Source organism: Stomoxys calcitrans, chromosome 2 (genome assembly GCF_963082655.1).
Source record: "Stomoxys calcitrans chromosome 2, idStoCalc2.1, whole genome shotgun sequence".
NCBI classification, from domain to species: domain Eukaryota; kingdom Metazoa; phylum Arthropoda; class Insecta; order Diptera; family Muscidae; genus Stomoxys; species Stomoxys calcitrans.
Window position 1 is genome coordinate 236043440 of NC_081553.1, and position 16899 is coordinate 236060338.

The following is a 16899-nucleotide window of genomic DNA, read 5'->3' on the forward strand; positions in this document are numbered from 1 at the left end:
TTGGTACTATGTTCGTTTTTCCCCGTTTTTTTTTTTTTGGACTTTAATCGAAATGGCAGAGTACGACTCTATATGCCAGGTTGTACTTCCGAAGTTGGTGTCCCCACCAACTGTAAATTAAAACACGTGTATTAAAAATACAGAATTAAAACCAATGTACAGTTATAACTGTACTGTGTATAACGATGACTAAGCATCGAATCCCGAAGCGTCCGCTTCAGACGAATTCTAAATGCAAAGTGTTTTTCCCCGTTGAAAAACATATTATTCACGATCACTTTTTTAAAACACTACACAATTAACAATGAAAAAACAACAATTTTATTAAATTTTGATCATAAGTAATGAGGGAATGTACTACTGAATGAAATCAATTAGTTTTTTTGCATTAAAATCTATTATCTGAAAAATCTAATCGGCAAAAAATATCGCGAAAAACTAATATAGTACCAGAGTATGTGTGTATACGTGTGCGTGCATGAGCAGATAATAAGCTGGAAAGAAGATGACAACAAAGAGAATGCGAAAAAACCTGACATCTTAATACCGTCAACGGCAGTAACAGCTGTTAACTGCCGGCCAGGTTTTGGATAGAACTAAAATAAAACACAGAAGGCATTGGAGCAGAGTTGATTGGTGCCCATTCCGTGAGCATTTAATTATATTTAAAAGTAAAGGGTGATTTTTTTGAGGTTAGGATTTTCATGCATTAGTATTTGACAGATCACGTGGGATTTCAGACATGGTGTCAAAGAGAAAGATGCTCAGTATGCTTTGACATTTCATCATGAATAGACTTACTAACGAGCAACGCTTGCAAATCATTGAATTTTATTACCAAAATCAGTGTTCGGTTCGAAATGTGTTCATTCACCGTAACGTTGCGTCCAACAGCATCTTTGAAAAAATACGGTCCAATGATTCCACCAGCGTACAAACCACACCAAACAGTGCATTTTCGGGATGCATGGGCAGTTCTTGAACGGCTTCTGGTTGCTCTTCACTCCAAATGCGGCAATTTTGCTTATTTACGTAGCCATTCAACCAGAAATGAGCCTCATCGCTGAACGGTGAATGAACACATTTCGAACCGAACACTGATTTTGGTAATAAAATTCAATGATTTGCAAGCGTTGCTCGTTAGTAAGTCTATTCACGATGAAATGTCAAAGCATACTGAGCATCTTTCTCTTTGACACCATGTCTGAAATCCCACGTGATCTGTCAAATACTAATGCATGAAAATCCTAACCTCAAAAAAATCACCCTTTATTTGAAGCTATTGTACATGTATGCTGACGCAGCGACATGTCGCATCTATTTCGTGCATAGAACTCAGTACCACTTCTACGTATCTACGCATTTTCTTGTTACCATATTTTTATAATCCGTTTTAACAGTTGTTCAGGCGAAAAGTCAAAGTCAGTACTAGGCTTTATCTGTTTTAATAAAGGGTGATTTTTTTGAGGTTAGGATTTTCATGCATTAGTATTTGACAGATCACGTGGGATTTCAGACATGGTGTCAAAGAGAAAGATGCTCAGTATGCTTTGACATTTCATCATGAATAGACTTACTAACGAGCAACGCTTGCAAATCATTGAATTTTATTACCAAAATCAGTGTTCGGTTCGAAATGTGTTCAAATTTTAACAAATTTTGTTCAGCGATGAGGCTCATTTTTGGTTGAATGGCTACGTAAATAAGCAAAATTGCCGCATTTGGAGTGAAGAGCAACCAGAAGCCGTTCAAGAACTGCCCATGCATCCCGAAAAATGCACTGTTTGGTGTGGTTTGTACGCTGGTGGAATCATTGGACCGTATTTTTTCAAAGATGCTGTTGGACGCAACGTTACGGTGAATGAACACATTTCGAACCGAACACTGATTTTGGTAATAAAATTCAATGATTTGCAAGCGTTGCTCGTTAGTAAGTCTATTCATGATGAAATGTCAAAGCATACTGAGCATCTTTCTCTTTGACACCATGTCTGAAATCCCACGTGATCTGTCAAATACTAATGCATGAAAATCCTAACCTCAAAAAAATCACCCTTTAGTTGTTCGTATGAAAAGTCGAATTCAATACTAGGTTTTCCAAGCAATGATCAATATAACCAAAAGTCGACTATTCGATTTTTTTATCCACCAAAAGTCGACTTCGACATAAAAAGTCGATTAATCGAAAAACTCTATGTTTACATACATTCCATTATTCCATTAGCAAGTCCAACATGTCCTTTCACTTAAGTACCAAGGAGCGGCTCCTTCTTCTTATAGACGATATGGAATTAATATCAAAGTGAGTGCGGCAACATTTCATTTCTTAGACAAATTTCATTGTTGTGTTTTAGGGAATTAATTGATAATCTAATGCCAAAGCATCAGATAATCAAGTCCTCTACTGCTGAACACACGCACACTGCTTTGGTGGATCTTTTGGTAGCCAAGGACGAAGAATTTAGAAAAATGTTGGAATTAGCGGATGAGCAAGCAAAACTTGAACAAAAAATGGATGAGTTAAAAGCTAAAGTAGATGTACAGGTAGGTGATAATGTTTACTAGTAATGGGTCATGTTTTAACTCACAATTTATTGTTATTAAACGAAGGACCGCGAAATACAAAAGCTGCAGAAATCTCTCAAAGAGGCAGAACAGATTCTCGCCACAGCTATATTCCAAGCCCGTCAAAAGCTTGCAAGCATTCATCAGGCCAACAAACGTCCAGTGTCTTCAGAGGAATTAATAAAATATGCACACAGAATAAGTTCTGCGAATGCCGTGAGTGCTCCAATTACTTGGTGTATAGGGGACGTACGACGTCCATACCCAACTGACATCGAGATGCGCAATGGTTTCCTGGGAAAGTCAGATCTTAACATTAATGGTGGTGGTGTAGTTCACCAAAACAATTTGACCGACAATCAACGTAGCGTCAATGAGGTGCCGAACGCCTTCCAGAACCAATTCAATTGGACAAATATGGGTGAGCTGCATATGACAATGGGCACTTCTGGAAACTCTGTTGCGTTAGAGACACGTTCTCACAAAGAAACATCTCAGGATGATGTTGAAGTCATGTCCACCGATAGTTCGAGTTCTAGTTCTAGCGATTCTCAATAAACAATATAGAAAAAATATTTATTTATTTATAGAACGAACCTTATAATATTCCTTCGTTAATTAGGCAAGCGACGGAGGCCGCATGACTATCTTATCGGTGTACACTGTGCATTCCTATATTCTTGGTAATTTTGGTTCGAAATGGTGTAAAATATATTAAAGCTTCCACTTAAGCCGATCTCCCTATTTAACTTTATTAAAACCTTGAGAAAACTACTACAAAATTCAACCTACATTTTTGACGATGCATTCTTGTAGGGAGAGAATGACCCATTAATTAATATAGATATAATATAATCAGATCTATGCAATTTATTTTACGTCACTTACACCTGTGCGACTTGGCTCAAATTTAGTTTGATGACTAAGGTCATTTGGATACCACACTGATCTGAACTCATAGTGTCAACCTGTGAGGTGCTCATAGTTATACCTTGCAGGATCAGAGCTGACGTTGCCCATAGACTCTTTCATTGTCTATGGCATTGCCAGCATTGTATAAATTGTTGTTGTTGTAGCAGTGTATTGTACACTGAGGCGGCAGCCCTTGCCGATGAAGGACTTCATCGGGTCAATCTGGAACATACAACCGGCTACCACGAGATTGTAAATATCCATTTGCTAAATTTCCCATGAACGTTCCATTAAGGAATAGGGGATACTTCTCTCATATCAATGAGTGCAGTCCGATTAAAGTTTAAGCTCAATAATAAGGGGCCTCCTTTTTTATGTCGAGTGCGAACGGCGTGCCGCATAGCGGCACCAATTGATAGAAAAGTTTTAACATGGCACGATACCTCACAAATATAGTGAGCATTAGTGAGGAGATAACCACCTCTGAAATTTCTGATGTTTGCACCGGGATTTGAACCCAGGCGTCATAGGCGGACATGCTCACCTCTGCAGATTCATCTACTGTGTGTGATTTGAGTACAGTTCACATCTTATCAGCTGTTATCGATAACAATCAGGTATAACTGCTCTAAAAGTCAATTTAAAATTCTTACTCTGATTCTCTATGGGATTCTCAATATAGTAGTCGGGTTTACGTCTCGGGATCTATCCTGAACTATACCAGGCCAAAGACAGCTGCGGCGTCGATAATTTGGGCAATTCAACTCTTATTCCTTGATTTCTCACTACAAATTCCAAGATATCATTCCACCTTTAAAACAAAACTGAAAACCAAAACCAAAATTTAAGGCGCCAAAAGTCGATAACTCAATTTTTCGATAAAGATAACTCAATCGATTATTCGATTGTTTTTCTTTTGCCCACGCTATTACGAGGGTTGCCTTTTATTTTTCGAGATTAGTGAACACAAAAACAAATATTAATCATTGCGAAAATCGATCAATAAACTTTTGCATGCGTTTGAACCAATTGTTGAAGCACTTTTGCCACTCTGATTGAGGAATCTCCAAAACATAAATTTTGAACACAACAACCGCTTCTTCAGGTGTCGAAAAACGTTGACCTCTCATTTTATTTTTAGCGCACGAGAATAAAAAGAAGTCATTAGGTGCCAATTCAGGACTATAGGGCGGATGACTCATCAAATCGATGTTCACTTGTTTTTTTTTTAATATTTTTGGAATATTTCTTTCAACCAGTCGACACGAGCCGTTTTTTTAACGATTGACAAATTGTGTGGGATCCAACGCGAACAAATTTTTTTTGACGGTCAAATGTTCATGCAATATTGTATGTAATCTCACGATAGGTCACATGACGATCTTGCAAAATCAGTTAGCGCACAGCATCAATGGTTATTGGAACAACAACTGATTTTGGACGACCTTCACAAAATTCGTCTAGAAGAGAACTACGACCTCGGTTGAATTCACCTTACCATCGATAAACACTGGTCCTTGATGGAGCTTCATCGACAAAAATTAATTTAAGTTCATCGATTCACTGTTGTTTAGTTAATCGACGTCGAAAGTTGTAAAAAAAAAATTCGCACGAATTTTTTGGGCGAGATGACCAAGATATTTCATTTATCACTTTTATCAATTATGTCATGCGTATAACCTTAAAAATGTCAAGCTTTACGATAGAGCTGTCAGTTAGCAGATTGCAACACAAGGGTTGTCCTATACCAAAATATAAAAGGCAACCCTCGTACCTGCATAGGCTTTTTTGGGTAAGTGAGCAAGCCCATGGAGAGACTCGTTTAGTGTAATTATTTTTTATTCCTTAGACTGTGGTTTTCCAAATTTATATTTATTATAATGTTGAATAAAGTACATGTGCTTGCTGAAGGCTATTCCACCTATTCAACACAGGAGGAAAATTCCGATTCGAAGGGTTATATGTTAGCGAATTGTTCGTGTTCATTGGTCCAAGCAGCTGGCTGCAATATAATTGTTGACACCATGACGGCTTGGGACGGAAACGTCATTAAGGAGGCATTGGGAAAAATTGGGTTAAATCCCCAAGACATAGACTTTGTTGTCTGCACTCATGGCCATTCGGATCACGTTGGATGCAATTATTTGTTTTTGAATGCGAAATGGCATTTCATTGGAGCCTGCATGAATCATGCAAACAAATATCCAGATTTTGAAGAATCATTTTCCATGGCCAATGGTGAAGTTGTGATTATAAAAACACCAGGCCATACCTTAAGTTGTGTTTCCGTGCTGGTCTACAATACTGAACCAAATGGTAATACTGTAGGAATTTGCGGCGATTTGTTCGAAAGAGAGGAAGATGTTTTTAATGAAGACATCTGGTTAAGTGCTGGCTCTGAAGATCCCAAAGCCCAAAGGCGGAACCGATCCAAACTAGCAGACATGTGTTCTTACATAATACCTGGTCATGGTAAAGGTTTCCACGTTACCGAAGCCATTAGAAATAAGTTACGCTCAGATTTGAATGGACAATTGGAATAACGGACGAACTTGTGGAACAAACGTCGACCATCGTTTATCAATAAAATCAATAAACAAGAAAATGGAATCTAAAAAATGCCAAGTAAGTGGAAAGAAATGTTTTTGCAATTTCATTTTGCAAATTATTGCTGAAATGTTTTATTGAAAAGGGTCTTCGTATAGTCTTCCAAATAGAGATTTTAGTAGGTTTTAGCATCTAAAAAAAACTTGATAACAATTTCTGCTTAACATGCTGTAATGGAACCATATGCAACATTTCTCATATAAAAGAGAGAGGTTTATTTTGTTTTTAACGATGTCCGAAGGGATGCATGAAGGGAAGGCCCTCCTTCCAGAAAAATTTAAGTCACCTCAAAAGTTTTAAAAACCACTTGGTTTTTTACTAACTTTGCTTCTTTTATTACATTTACGTGGATTTTAGCCTCCTCCAGAAATTACATACGCTCAAGGCTAAAAAGAATACTTTCGGAATTTTTATAGAAACAAATGTGCTGTATGTATTTATTTCCCTAGTCGTCTTTAACTCTTTCTCTACCTCATCTATTCCAACATATATTTGAAGAAAACTACTCTCCTCGTATTCTCGGCTACATTCGCATATCTAACAAGTTAAAAGATGTTAGCTTCCCTTCGGACTAACTTTTATATGGGATCTGTATCTGGTAATGATAGATTCGGACCACATTTAACAAAGATATTGGAAGTTAAAGTGAAAGAAATTGTACCAAAAACTTAATGAAATAAGATAAACAGTAAGAAAGGGCAAAAGTCGGGCGGTGCCGACTGTATAATACACTACACCTACCCTATAAGTACAATGTGGAAGCTGTAAAAACTACGGTTGACAAATGACAACATTATTGGAAATTGCCCAAAATCTGACAAACATATATATAGGAGCTATATCCGAAACGATTTCTAGCAAATTTCTCAGATAATGTGGAAGTCGTCGAGCAAGGCGTTGTACAAAGTTTTGGGCAAATTGATAAATGCGATTGCAATGGTTCTAGGAGTGAAAATCGGGCGATATATATAAATGAGAAATATATCTAAATCTGAACCGTTTTCTTTGAAATTCACCAGCAATGTCGAGAATCATAAGAAAATCCGTCTGGGTTAACAAGTGACCATTTTATACCATTATAACTGCAAATCGGACGAACATATATATGGGAGCTATATCTAAATTTGAACCGATTTCAAGCAAACTCCTCATATATTGTGGTATTCTTTGAGGAAGGCGTTGTACAAAATTTTGGAAAGATTGGTCAATAAATGCGCTTGCAATGGCTCTAGGAGTGAAAATCGGGCTACATATAAGAGCTATATATAAATCTGAACCGATTTCTATGAAATTCACCAATAATGTCGATAGTCATAAGAAAATCCTTCTTACCAAATTTCGAGAGAATCGGTTTATATTGCAATATTACTGCATATCGGACGAACATATATATGGGAGCTAAATCCAAATCTGATTTGATTTTCTACAAAAGGCTTCATCTCTAGGCCGAAAAACATGCATGTACCAAATTTGAGAACGATCGGATGAAAATTGCGACCTGTAGTTTGTACACAAACTAACATGGGCAGACAGACGGACATAGCTAAATCGGATCAGAAAATGATTCTTGATCGATCGGTATACTTATCAATGGGTCTATCTCTCTTCCTTTTGGGTGTTATAAACTAATTCACTAAGTTATTATACCCTGTACCACAGTGTATTGTATTGTACCACTAGATCGATCTCCTATTGTTTTAATCGGACATCATTTGTTGGCATTGTGAGAATCCCTTATAATGTAGAAGATTAAAGAGAGTTGTCTTAGGTCATATGACTGACTGTTTTTCTTGTTGTAACTATATTTTCTCCTCTTCATGACATTCTACTGGTGTACTGGAGCGCGATATTGCTGGGAAGCTTGGATACACAGACAATTTTTTATATAACTTTTATACAACTCTAATTATTGCAACCGCAGATTTCCGGAGGGATAACTTTCCTTTGGGAGAAGTGATCCTAGATCGAAATAATGCCATTCTTAATATCCTATGATCGATGGTATTCGACTGTGGATCGAATGTGTTTTATTTCGGTGCCACATTGTCTCAATCGCTCTAATGTTGTATAAAGGTAGAGCCACGAACCTCGCGCAGCACTTATGCTCTCAAATGCGTTCTTTGGGTTGAGTTACATACCATGCGCAAATTAAGCGCGTTGAGTTTTGTTTTGCTGCGTTGCGTTGACAAATGGGACACTACAAACAAATTCCATAAAAGCAACGCGCATAAGTTAAAGAATTTTCGACTTTGATGACTGAAATCGAGCGTCATTCTGTGTTGCCATACGTGAAGTATTTTTTTTTTTGGGAATAAAAGTTAACAACTTTTGCACGTTGGTTTTTTAATGTTTGTTTTCAGAGTTGTATTTTTTAACGCAACGCTCAAGAACAAAGCTCGACGCGATCATTCTGTTTTGGTCTTTGAAATCAGTTTATATAGCTCATTTAAAAATTGTCAATAAAGTTATTTAGAATTTTGTAATTTATGTTCTAATGGCGTTAAAAAAAAGAATTTTTCGATTTTATAGACTGAATAGTAAAGTTAAAGGCTGGCTAATTTACTACGCCGGATGCATGCGTGTCTTTGTAGTACTTGCGCATAAGTGATGCGCATGGTATGTAATTCTACCTACCTTAAGGGGTGGTTCCAAAATCAATCTTCCGAATTTCCCCCCAAATTAACGGATGACAAGTTTGCTTTCTAGTCCCAAATACTTTTATTTTATTTTTTTATTAGTTAGTTATTTGCGAATTCCAAATATTGTTCTGGTTTTCGAATTCGCAAAACCAAAAAAAGTATTTCTTACCATTTTAAAGTCTTCTTTGATGGTTTGGAGATTGCTTCTGCAAATGCAAATTTTGCCCATGAACATTCCACTATGGAACAGGGACAAACTCCTCACATATCAATGTGTGCAGTCCGATTCAAGTTTAAGGGGCCTCCTTTTTATAGCCCAGTCCGAACGGCGTGCCGCAGTGCGACACCTCACAAATGTTGCCAGCATTAGGAGGGGAAAACCACCGAGGAAATTTTTTTTTTGTCTCGCCAGGATTCAAACCCAGGCTATCGGCGTCTTTGGCGGACATGCTAACCTCTGCGCTACAGTGGCCTTCAATAAGATATTTGGTTTCTTTGGCCGCCGAATATTATATGATCATGCATGAAATGGATGCAGTTAGTGCGTAACTGAACGGGAGTCTAAATGTATATGCAGCAACCCGGAGGATTAGGGATTAGAAGATGTTTAAACTTCTAAAATCAAAACGTGGATTGAAACCATCCGGACGAGTCTGGAAAGAGTTTTTGAAGATGGGGCTTATGCGTAGCGAAGTCGAACAATGCATATACTTTTAAGTAACAAATGAATTTAAATTATATGTGGCAATAAAAGTCGATGATGTACTTATTTTTTTCGAGAAAATTATGTTAATAATGAATTTGAAGAAAAAGTTATCGGAGACATTCAAATTGAAGAACATGGGAGAGGTGTCAAAAAGACTTGGTATGCGCATAACACGGAGGAAAAATAGTATAAAGATCGACCAAACAAAATGTATTGGAGATGTTTTAAAGCGTTTTGGAATGTCTGGTTGCAATCCCACAACAAAACCAACAGATGTGAGTCAAAGAAAATAAAGAAAGGTCGCAAGTTCCTTATATGCAAGCAGTTGGATGTCTTTTGTTTGCATCAGATGTATGCTGTAAATATGTTAAGCGGATTCTGTAAAAATCCTGAAAAGCCCATTGGAAGGTCGCAAAGTAGACACTAAAGAATACAAATTTTATGGTATTTTCTGATTGCAGTGATTGTAATTGGGTATATACCCAATAAATATAATTTTTTGGGTATTTATAATTTTGCAGATATCTCAGGGGAAAAAAAATGTCCAAACTATTTTTGATGATTTCGTATTCTTTGTATATAAACCCGACCTTCTGTGATCTCATAAAAACGGATTTTAGTTATATATAGCCGCTAAATAGACCGATCCCCATACTTAAAGCCATGAGGCAATAAATTGGTCATTTCTCACAGTGAGTTCTAGTAGGCCCCTATTTATTTCTGTAAAGTGCGGTTCAGATCGGACTATATTTGGATATAGCTGCCCTATGACCGACCACCCCATCTCCCGATATAGGGTATTGAGGCCATAAAAGATCCATTTATTACCCGAATTCGATAAAATTTGGCACAGTGTGTTTTGGTAGACCCCTACCCATTTCTGTCAAATGCGGTACAGATCGCACCATATTTGGATATAGATGCCATATATACCGATCTCCCGATATTGTGTAATGAGCCTATAGAAGGAGAATTGTTCATCCTATTTCAATGAAATCTGGCACAGCGAGTTCCGGTAGCAGTCTAAACCTTTTTATTGAATATCGTCCAGATCGGACCATATTTGGATATAGCTGCTATATAGACCGATCTCCCCATATAGAGTATTGAGGCCATAAAAGGAGCATTTTTCATCCGATTTTGATGAAATTTGAAACAGTGAGTCTTCTCTATTGGGAAATGCGTCGTGCTCAACTCTGCCTCATGATACGAACTCCCACACCTATAGCCCCTCGTAGTAAAGAGTCAAAATACAACACAGGCGGATTAATTTTTTAACAAGTTTTTTTCAATGCATGGTATATTTCTTTCATTTTTGAATTTATAGTATTTGTTTTTCTTTTCTCCGAATAATTTCTTTGTTTTTTGTTCATTTGAAATTTCCATTTTCATTTTCATTTTTTGTGTTTGCTTTCTTACATTATAAAATAAGAAAATATTTTCTGTAGTATGCCTAAACAGTATTTACAATAAATTTCACAATTCGAAATTGAAAAAAAAGACAAAAACAAAAAACAGAAACAGACATGCAGAAATGTTTCCACGTTCGCACTTTGCTTTGCTTTAAGGTTGTTTTAAATTATTTATTCTTAATGTAATAACAATATATCTTAGATTGCAGCTAACAATATTATGTACATACTGTATAAATAGTTTAGAATTCTTAAATAATTTAACTGGTCTCTTATGCTTAAATATTTACAAAATCAAAAATTGTCTAGTGTAGGAAATTAGGAATTTAATACATTTTGTTCAAGTGTATGGAAGTTGGCGGGCCGCTTTACGGGGGACTTGGTTCAGTCCGACGTTCGGAAAAACAGCCAAGGTTGAGAGCTTTCAGTAGCAGGAATCTGTGGTAAGGCGATGCTTGTTTCTGGTGAGGCGGTGGATGATGAGAACCATAGGATGAAGTTGAAGATACAAGAGATGTGTTCACAACCTGAGCTTATTACTTATTTATGTGTAAGGAGATGTGTTTGGATGTATGTGTGTGTGTGTGTGTGTGTGGCAGGGATATGAATTATAGTCCAATTGTATTGGAACATAGCCCCACAATATGTGTTTGCAGCACATCTTGGATTCCATGAAAGCTCTTGAGGGAATTTTTTATCATACAGACGATTATGAGGAACCGGACTGCATCAATTGCGTTTTCATTTACAACTGATACTAACTGCCGACCATTATGTGAGCAGGCTGCTCCAGTTCATTGTCGTAGCGGGTGGAAGCGACGGGCGTTAGACTACTTTTAAACAAATCATCGGCGGACGAGTATTTACAGCTCGGCGCTAGTTCGGTAAATTCCGTACCTAGGCCGAATTCCATGTCAAGGAAGCCATATTCCCATGTTGAGGCGGATACTGAATTGGAATTCATATTAGTGACATAGGATGAGGTGAGCGAATGGGTCGCCGATGAGATTGTGGAGAGTGTAGTGAACGTGGCTGTGGTGGTCGCTGATGGCGGTGTCGTTGAAGCACTGCATGTGTTCGAAGACGTTGTTCCGGGAGATTGTACTGTGGTAAATGTTCCACTTATGCCTACAGACGTAGAAGATGTACTGCTTTCACCGGCTGGTATTGCTGAGTTGACAGATACTGGGACGGCTGTAGCTGGATTAGCAGGCGGCAATATCGAGAATATGTCATTGTTGTTCAACGGATCCAAGGCTGATTGCGACGACAGACTTAGAACGGAACTCCAGTTGATGGACCTCGTCGAGTCGTCGTCCGCAAATCCAGAATCAGTATCCGACATTAATGAGTTGGAAGTTGATGACATTGTTGTACTTGTTGTGCAGCCAGATGTCGCTGAGAGCACAAGCGTCGAAGTGGATGTTGGAGGTGACGATGAGATAGCCGATGGCAACGAGGAGGCAGGAGGCGGTGGCGTTGATATCACAGATTGACAGGGGAAAGGAGTAACGCGGCCTGAATTGGACTCCCGGAATGGGTAGTGATCGTAGGGGTGTAGCGTTGTTGTTGTTGCCGTCATGGATCCAGAACAGCTGCTGCTGTTGCCTTGCGAGAATTGCGCCGACGATGTGACTGGTTTGTGAATGACATTTTGAAAGGATTGCTGTGAAATGTCCAATAAACGCTCAGAGTTGTAATGCTGTTGCGGCTGTTGCTGCTGCTGCTGCTGCTGGTGAAAACTGTTCTGGCTTGTTTGTTGCTGCTGGTTGTGATATTCCACACTACCGCCAAGTCTACCACAATTCAGCACCGGCATGTAGTCTTGATGTTGAGGATGCAGCATCGGCTGTTGAGTATTGTGGTGCTGTAGGGATTGCTGCTGGTTGCCGTTGCTCGTGTGCACTGGCAATGGCGACTGTATTTGCATGTGCGAATGCAGATGATGATGGTATTGCGGTTGTTGGTGCAGCGAATGTTGCAGCAGATGTTGCTGCTGTTGGGCGGCGTGGGCCGTCACATGATGCAGCTCCTTAGCCTCCGTTTCGATCTCTCTATCTATTCTTTTTAGGGTGTTGCAGATTAATACCGATCTGTAGAGCGACTGCTCTGACACTTGGCGGAAGCGTGACAACTTAAACATTGACAGATTCCTTATCTTCAGACGTATGTCCTTATAGCAGTTTTTGTTGTTGTTACACCAAGTGCCACGGCCATCACAACATCGCTTGAGTGGTGGGTGCCTTGCCTCCAGACCAGATGCAATAAAGGGTGGCGTGGGTGAGAGAATGGGACTCAAGGTGGGATTGGAGACAGGACTACTGCAGCCTAGTTCCAAATACGATTTGCCATTCTCGGCGCATCTGATCGTTTGCTGTGGTTGTTGTTGTTGCGGTGCATACGAAGATTCAGATGAGGAATAGAACGACGATGGACTATTGGGACCGTTCGTCCATATGAAGCCATTCGGGCCGGTTCGCATGTGTGGCGGACTTCCGGTTCTTGAGCAGTTTTGCTGCGGGAATGGCTCTGAATAGTAATTAGGCCGGGAGCCATAACTCTGGGATGAGGCGGGAGAAAAACTTCCGCTCATACGCTGACCTTGAAGACTGGACGTCGTATTGGCGGTGGCCGGGAATGTGTGATATCTTAATGGGCAATAGGTTGGTATAATACTTTCTTCTTCTTCATAGTCGTCTTCGAAATCATCGTCATCGTCGTCCAATTCATCTGCGCTGAGCAGTGTGGTTGCAAGGGTCGAGCGTGTTGAAATGCCGCCCCATGGATCACTGGGCACTGCTACGGCTTGTAATTTCGATATACAGTCCACAGGCTCGGGGGCAGATGACCAGGGCTCGCAGGCTGCATTCGCCACAACTTCCAATTTCGCTATGCTATCCTCTGGCACAGGTGTACTCGAAGTCGGTGGCAATGGCGTGGTGGCGTTATCCTCGGCCACCATTACGGAAACATTGGCACCGATTGTATTTGTTGTATTCGACATGGCTGGGCTAGTTGATGATTTGGGAACTTCTTTACCATTTCTAAGACTAATGGATGATACATTGGTGTTGTTGTTGTTGCTGCTGCAAGATAGTTGACAACTTTTGTTTTCATTGTTGTTATTGTTGTTGTGATTGGCCACTTTATAGCCATTGATAAGAGCTGTTACTTTTTGTTCCTGTGCTGCATCAATATAGTTGTTGTTGTTCAATGACCACTTGCTGGCTTTAATTGGTGGCGGACAATTTGTATAGGTGTTTGTGTCCTTGGCATCGAACGATAAATCATGCTTCCGCTTTGTAGCGGCTGTGGCTTGAAGACCCATGGCAGAATTTACCTAAAAAGAGACCAAAGGAAAAGAAGATCTTAGAATTGCTATTCCAAATGGCTTAATGTCTGTCTATATGTATGTTTAGATGGGACGATGTTTTTTTTTCCTTTTTTTAAATTTCGTACATTTTAAAAGTTCGTTACAAATCTCGAAATCGTTAAAATTTCTGCCAAGAAGAAGAGGATTGTTAGGCTGGTCTGCCAAGTCTGATGACGCAGTTGCCTCAAACAAATGCTACAACAGGCTTCTTCTTCGTCTTCGTCGTCGTCGTCGGCGTCGTTGAGCCATATATCTATCTGCTGCCTTCCTACCCTGCTCACCCTAGCACACAAATTGCTATCAAAGCCCCAAAAGACGTAAAATAAATATTCCACTACGAGTACGCAGAAGAACATGAAAGAGCCATCGAGGACGAGGACGAGGACGGCGGTCTCAACATTTCACACTGAACACACAATGCAGAGGAAAAGAAAATATAATGAAAATGTTGCCATTGTGTTTATGAGTTGCCATATGCCGTTGCCCTGCCGATGTTCTTGTTCTCTATGCTGGTGCTGTTGTTTTTGTTTTTGTTGGACTTTCTTATTCCGACCCTTACTTCGGTATTGCTGGCTGGCTGGCTGTAAGTTCTTTAAAGGGATTTTGTTTCGTTTTACGTATGGCGGCTGCTGCCAGCACTTACAATTCCCTTCGCCTTTACGACAACAACGTTGAGTTCGGGGTGAGTTCAATTCGTTTCAGAGGAGAGTTCTAGTTACGGGCATTCATGCTACTACTACTGCTGCTAAGCTGTCACGGCACGGCATGTGTTATTTTCCTTGACGTGCCTTTTTGTGTGCGCTCTTCTTTTGTGAGAAGGTTTTACGTTTTTCCCGTTGCTGTATAATGGGATGGTAAAAATCGAATTTCATTTCATCCCTTACTCCATTCAAGCATGCCACATTGCTGACTGCTGTTAGAGTAATGAAATAACGTACCTTCCCAGTCGGCTTATACTTAGCTCTAGCTGGCTAGGCACTTATACTTCTCGCATAGAACACAAAACGAGCGCCGATGAAACAGGCATAGCCACATCCAGCGTTTTTATTCAAAGGGTCTCCCTTCTTGGTTATTCCACCACTCCTCATTGCATTTACATCTGTGCGCATACAAACGTCTGTACATATGGATGTAAGAACGAACATCCATACGTACGTATGGATGAATGATTTAGGCAAGACTTTCTATCTATCTGCCCTTTTTGGGAATAGGCAGTACGCACGGTAAGCGATATGCACTAGATAGACTTACATACATACCCAAAAATATGGGTTTTTCGTGTATGTGTGAGTTCTGCGTTAATCAAATTTTGGGACGACGTTATGTTCGTTTTGCCCTCTTCTGGCCTGTGTGCTTCTGATGAAGTAAAATGTGCACATTTGTTACACATCGGTTAAGTTGAAGAGGGGGAGGGTTGATCTTTCCTTGAAGCCGAACACAAAGAGTGGATGTGCTTTGAATCTCGCAGGATGTGGGAAGATAACTTAGCACAACAATAAGGGTGTGCCTGTCAGACTGGGGTGTTTGACACATTTTTATTCCTCCAACATCCCATCAATTGGAGTGTAGCTCTTTGGGATGTAATGGGGTTTTCAGGATCTTTCCGTGGATCTCTTATCCAATAATTTTTTCTCATAAAGCTTATTTCTCGATGCATTTTTTGTTTTTTTTGACGTTAACTACCTAAAGCCTTTGGTAACTTTAACAAGAACGCTTAAACCATGAAACTACTTCAGTGCAGTATATAGACTCAATCTTCTGCCACTCATCGGCAGCTTTGGAATTTTACATAAGACATGCCTGTTTGCCATGCCGTGAGCCAAATAGTAGAACAACGGTAACGCGCCAGGGGAGAAGCATCCAAGCTCTTTATTTGAAGTCTTTTAAAAGTCCAACTTCTAAAATCATCATCGTCGTCGTCATGATGATGATCATCAACAACAATACCACTGTGAGACCGACAAAACAACTTCAACGCCACATGCGATGACAACGGCCAAGTGGATCTTTCAATTCGTTCGTTAGTTGCTGGTCTAAGCGGCAGTAAGTTGGCGGTGGTGCTTGCTTTGTTGCTGGTGGTGAAACCAGCTCTCAAACTAAAAGCATTAGCCAGCTATTTTACCTGTTCGCTTTTTTGCCAGTGACTGAACCTAACGAGCCAGAAAACGGCGAATTGCTTTGCTTGCTTATTGCCAGAGTGGATTCAAAGACGTCGAAACATTTAAGTTGGCCAACAACGCAAAAACAGATAAACAGAAAAAACGCCACTGTCAGACTGAAACTTTGATTCGACGAGCTCTTATAAAATTCGTATGTGTTTTTCATTTTGGAAGTAATGAAACTGGTTTTGTTTGCGCGTTCAAAAGAAACCAGCTTACTGCCACAGCACCAGCCGACCAGCCAGCCAGCATCGGCCATAGTCTGCAAAAAGCCAATGGTACTGTTGACGATGATGATATTTTTTGAGATGTTTGCTTTTTGGTTGATTGGCCTGGCCTTCTCTTCCCATCACAGCTTGTGGATATGTGTGCGTAAGTATGTACGTACATCATCCAACAAACGATCAATAGTTTTGCCAATTCCATTGCAACCATCACTGGTTAGAGCATGCATCACACTAGTCCCCAGATCTTTGTGAGCCTTACGAATGGCATATGGCAGTGATATGGTGTGTGTGTGTGTGAT

General features: G+C 39.7%; 3 protein-coding genes across 4 annotated transcripts in view; 2 read left to right on the plus strand and 1 right to left on the minus strand.

The window, feature by feature from the left end:
* The first annotated feature begins 2202 nt into the window (after positions 1-2202).
* Positions 2203-3296, plus strand: LOC106081561 (mediator of RNA polymerase II transcription subunit 4). Its single transcript, XM_013243585.2, has 3 exons — positions 2203-2302; positions 2355-2544; positions 2611-3296. Exons 1-3 carry the CDS (start codon positions 2235-2237, stop codon positions 3121-3123), a joined length of 771 nt encoding a protein of 256 aa, XP_013099039.1. The 5' UTR covers positions 2203-2234; the 3' UTR covers positions 3124-3296.
* Positions 3297-5231: 1935 nt separating this feature from the next.
* The window catches only part of LOC106081586 (metallo-beta-lactamase domain-containing protein 1), a 79913-nt gene continuing 68245 nt past the window's right edge, over positions 5232-16899 (plus strand). The window contains exons 1-2 of the mRNA XM_059361872.1: positions 5232-5269; positions 5327-6102. Coding sequence (XP_059217855.1) covers positions 5358-6020 — 663 coding nt within the window. The 5' untranslated portion in view covers positions 5232-5269; positions 5327-5357 and the 3' untranslated portion in view covers positions 6021-6102. The remainder of the gene's footprint in view (positions 5270-5326; positions 6103-16899) is intronic.
* The window catches only part of LOC106081585 (TPR-containing protein DDB_G0280363), a 69444-nt gene continuing 63240 nt past the window's right edge, over positions 10696-16899 (minus strand). For both annotated transcript variants that reach the window (XM_013243645.2, XM_013243646.2), the window contains exon 2: positions 10696-14181. In XM_013243645.2, the coding sequence (XP_013099099.2) occupies positions 11599-14181 (2583 nt within the window). In that variant the 3' untranslated portion in view covers positions 10696-11598. The remainder of the gene's footprint in view (positions 14182-16899) is intronic.

Excerpts from the sequence above, each read along its gene's own strand:
- LOC106081561 (XM_013243585.2), top strand. The coding sequence starts at position 2,235 with ATGTCCTTTCACTTAAGTACCAAGGAGCGGCTCCTTCTTCTTATAGAC. Across the intron at positions 2,303-2,354 it reads GATATGGAATTAATATCAAA|GGAATTAATTGATAATCTAA; the intron begins GTGAGTGCGGCA and ends GTTGTGTTTTAG. Across the intron at positions 2,545-2,610 it reads AAGCTAAAGTAGATGTACAG|GACCGCGAAATACAAAAGCT; the intron begins GTAGGTGATAAT and ends TATTAAACGAAG.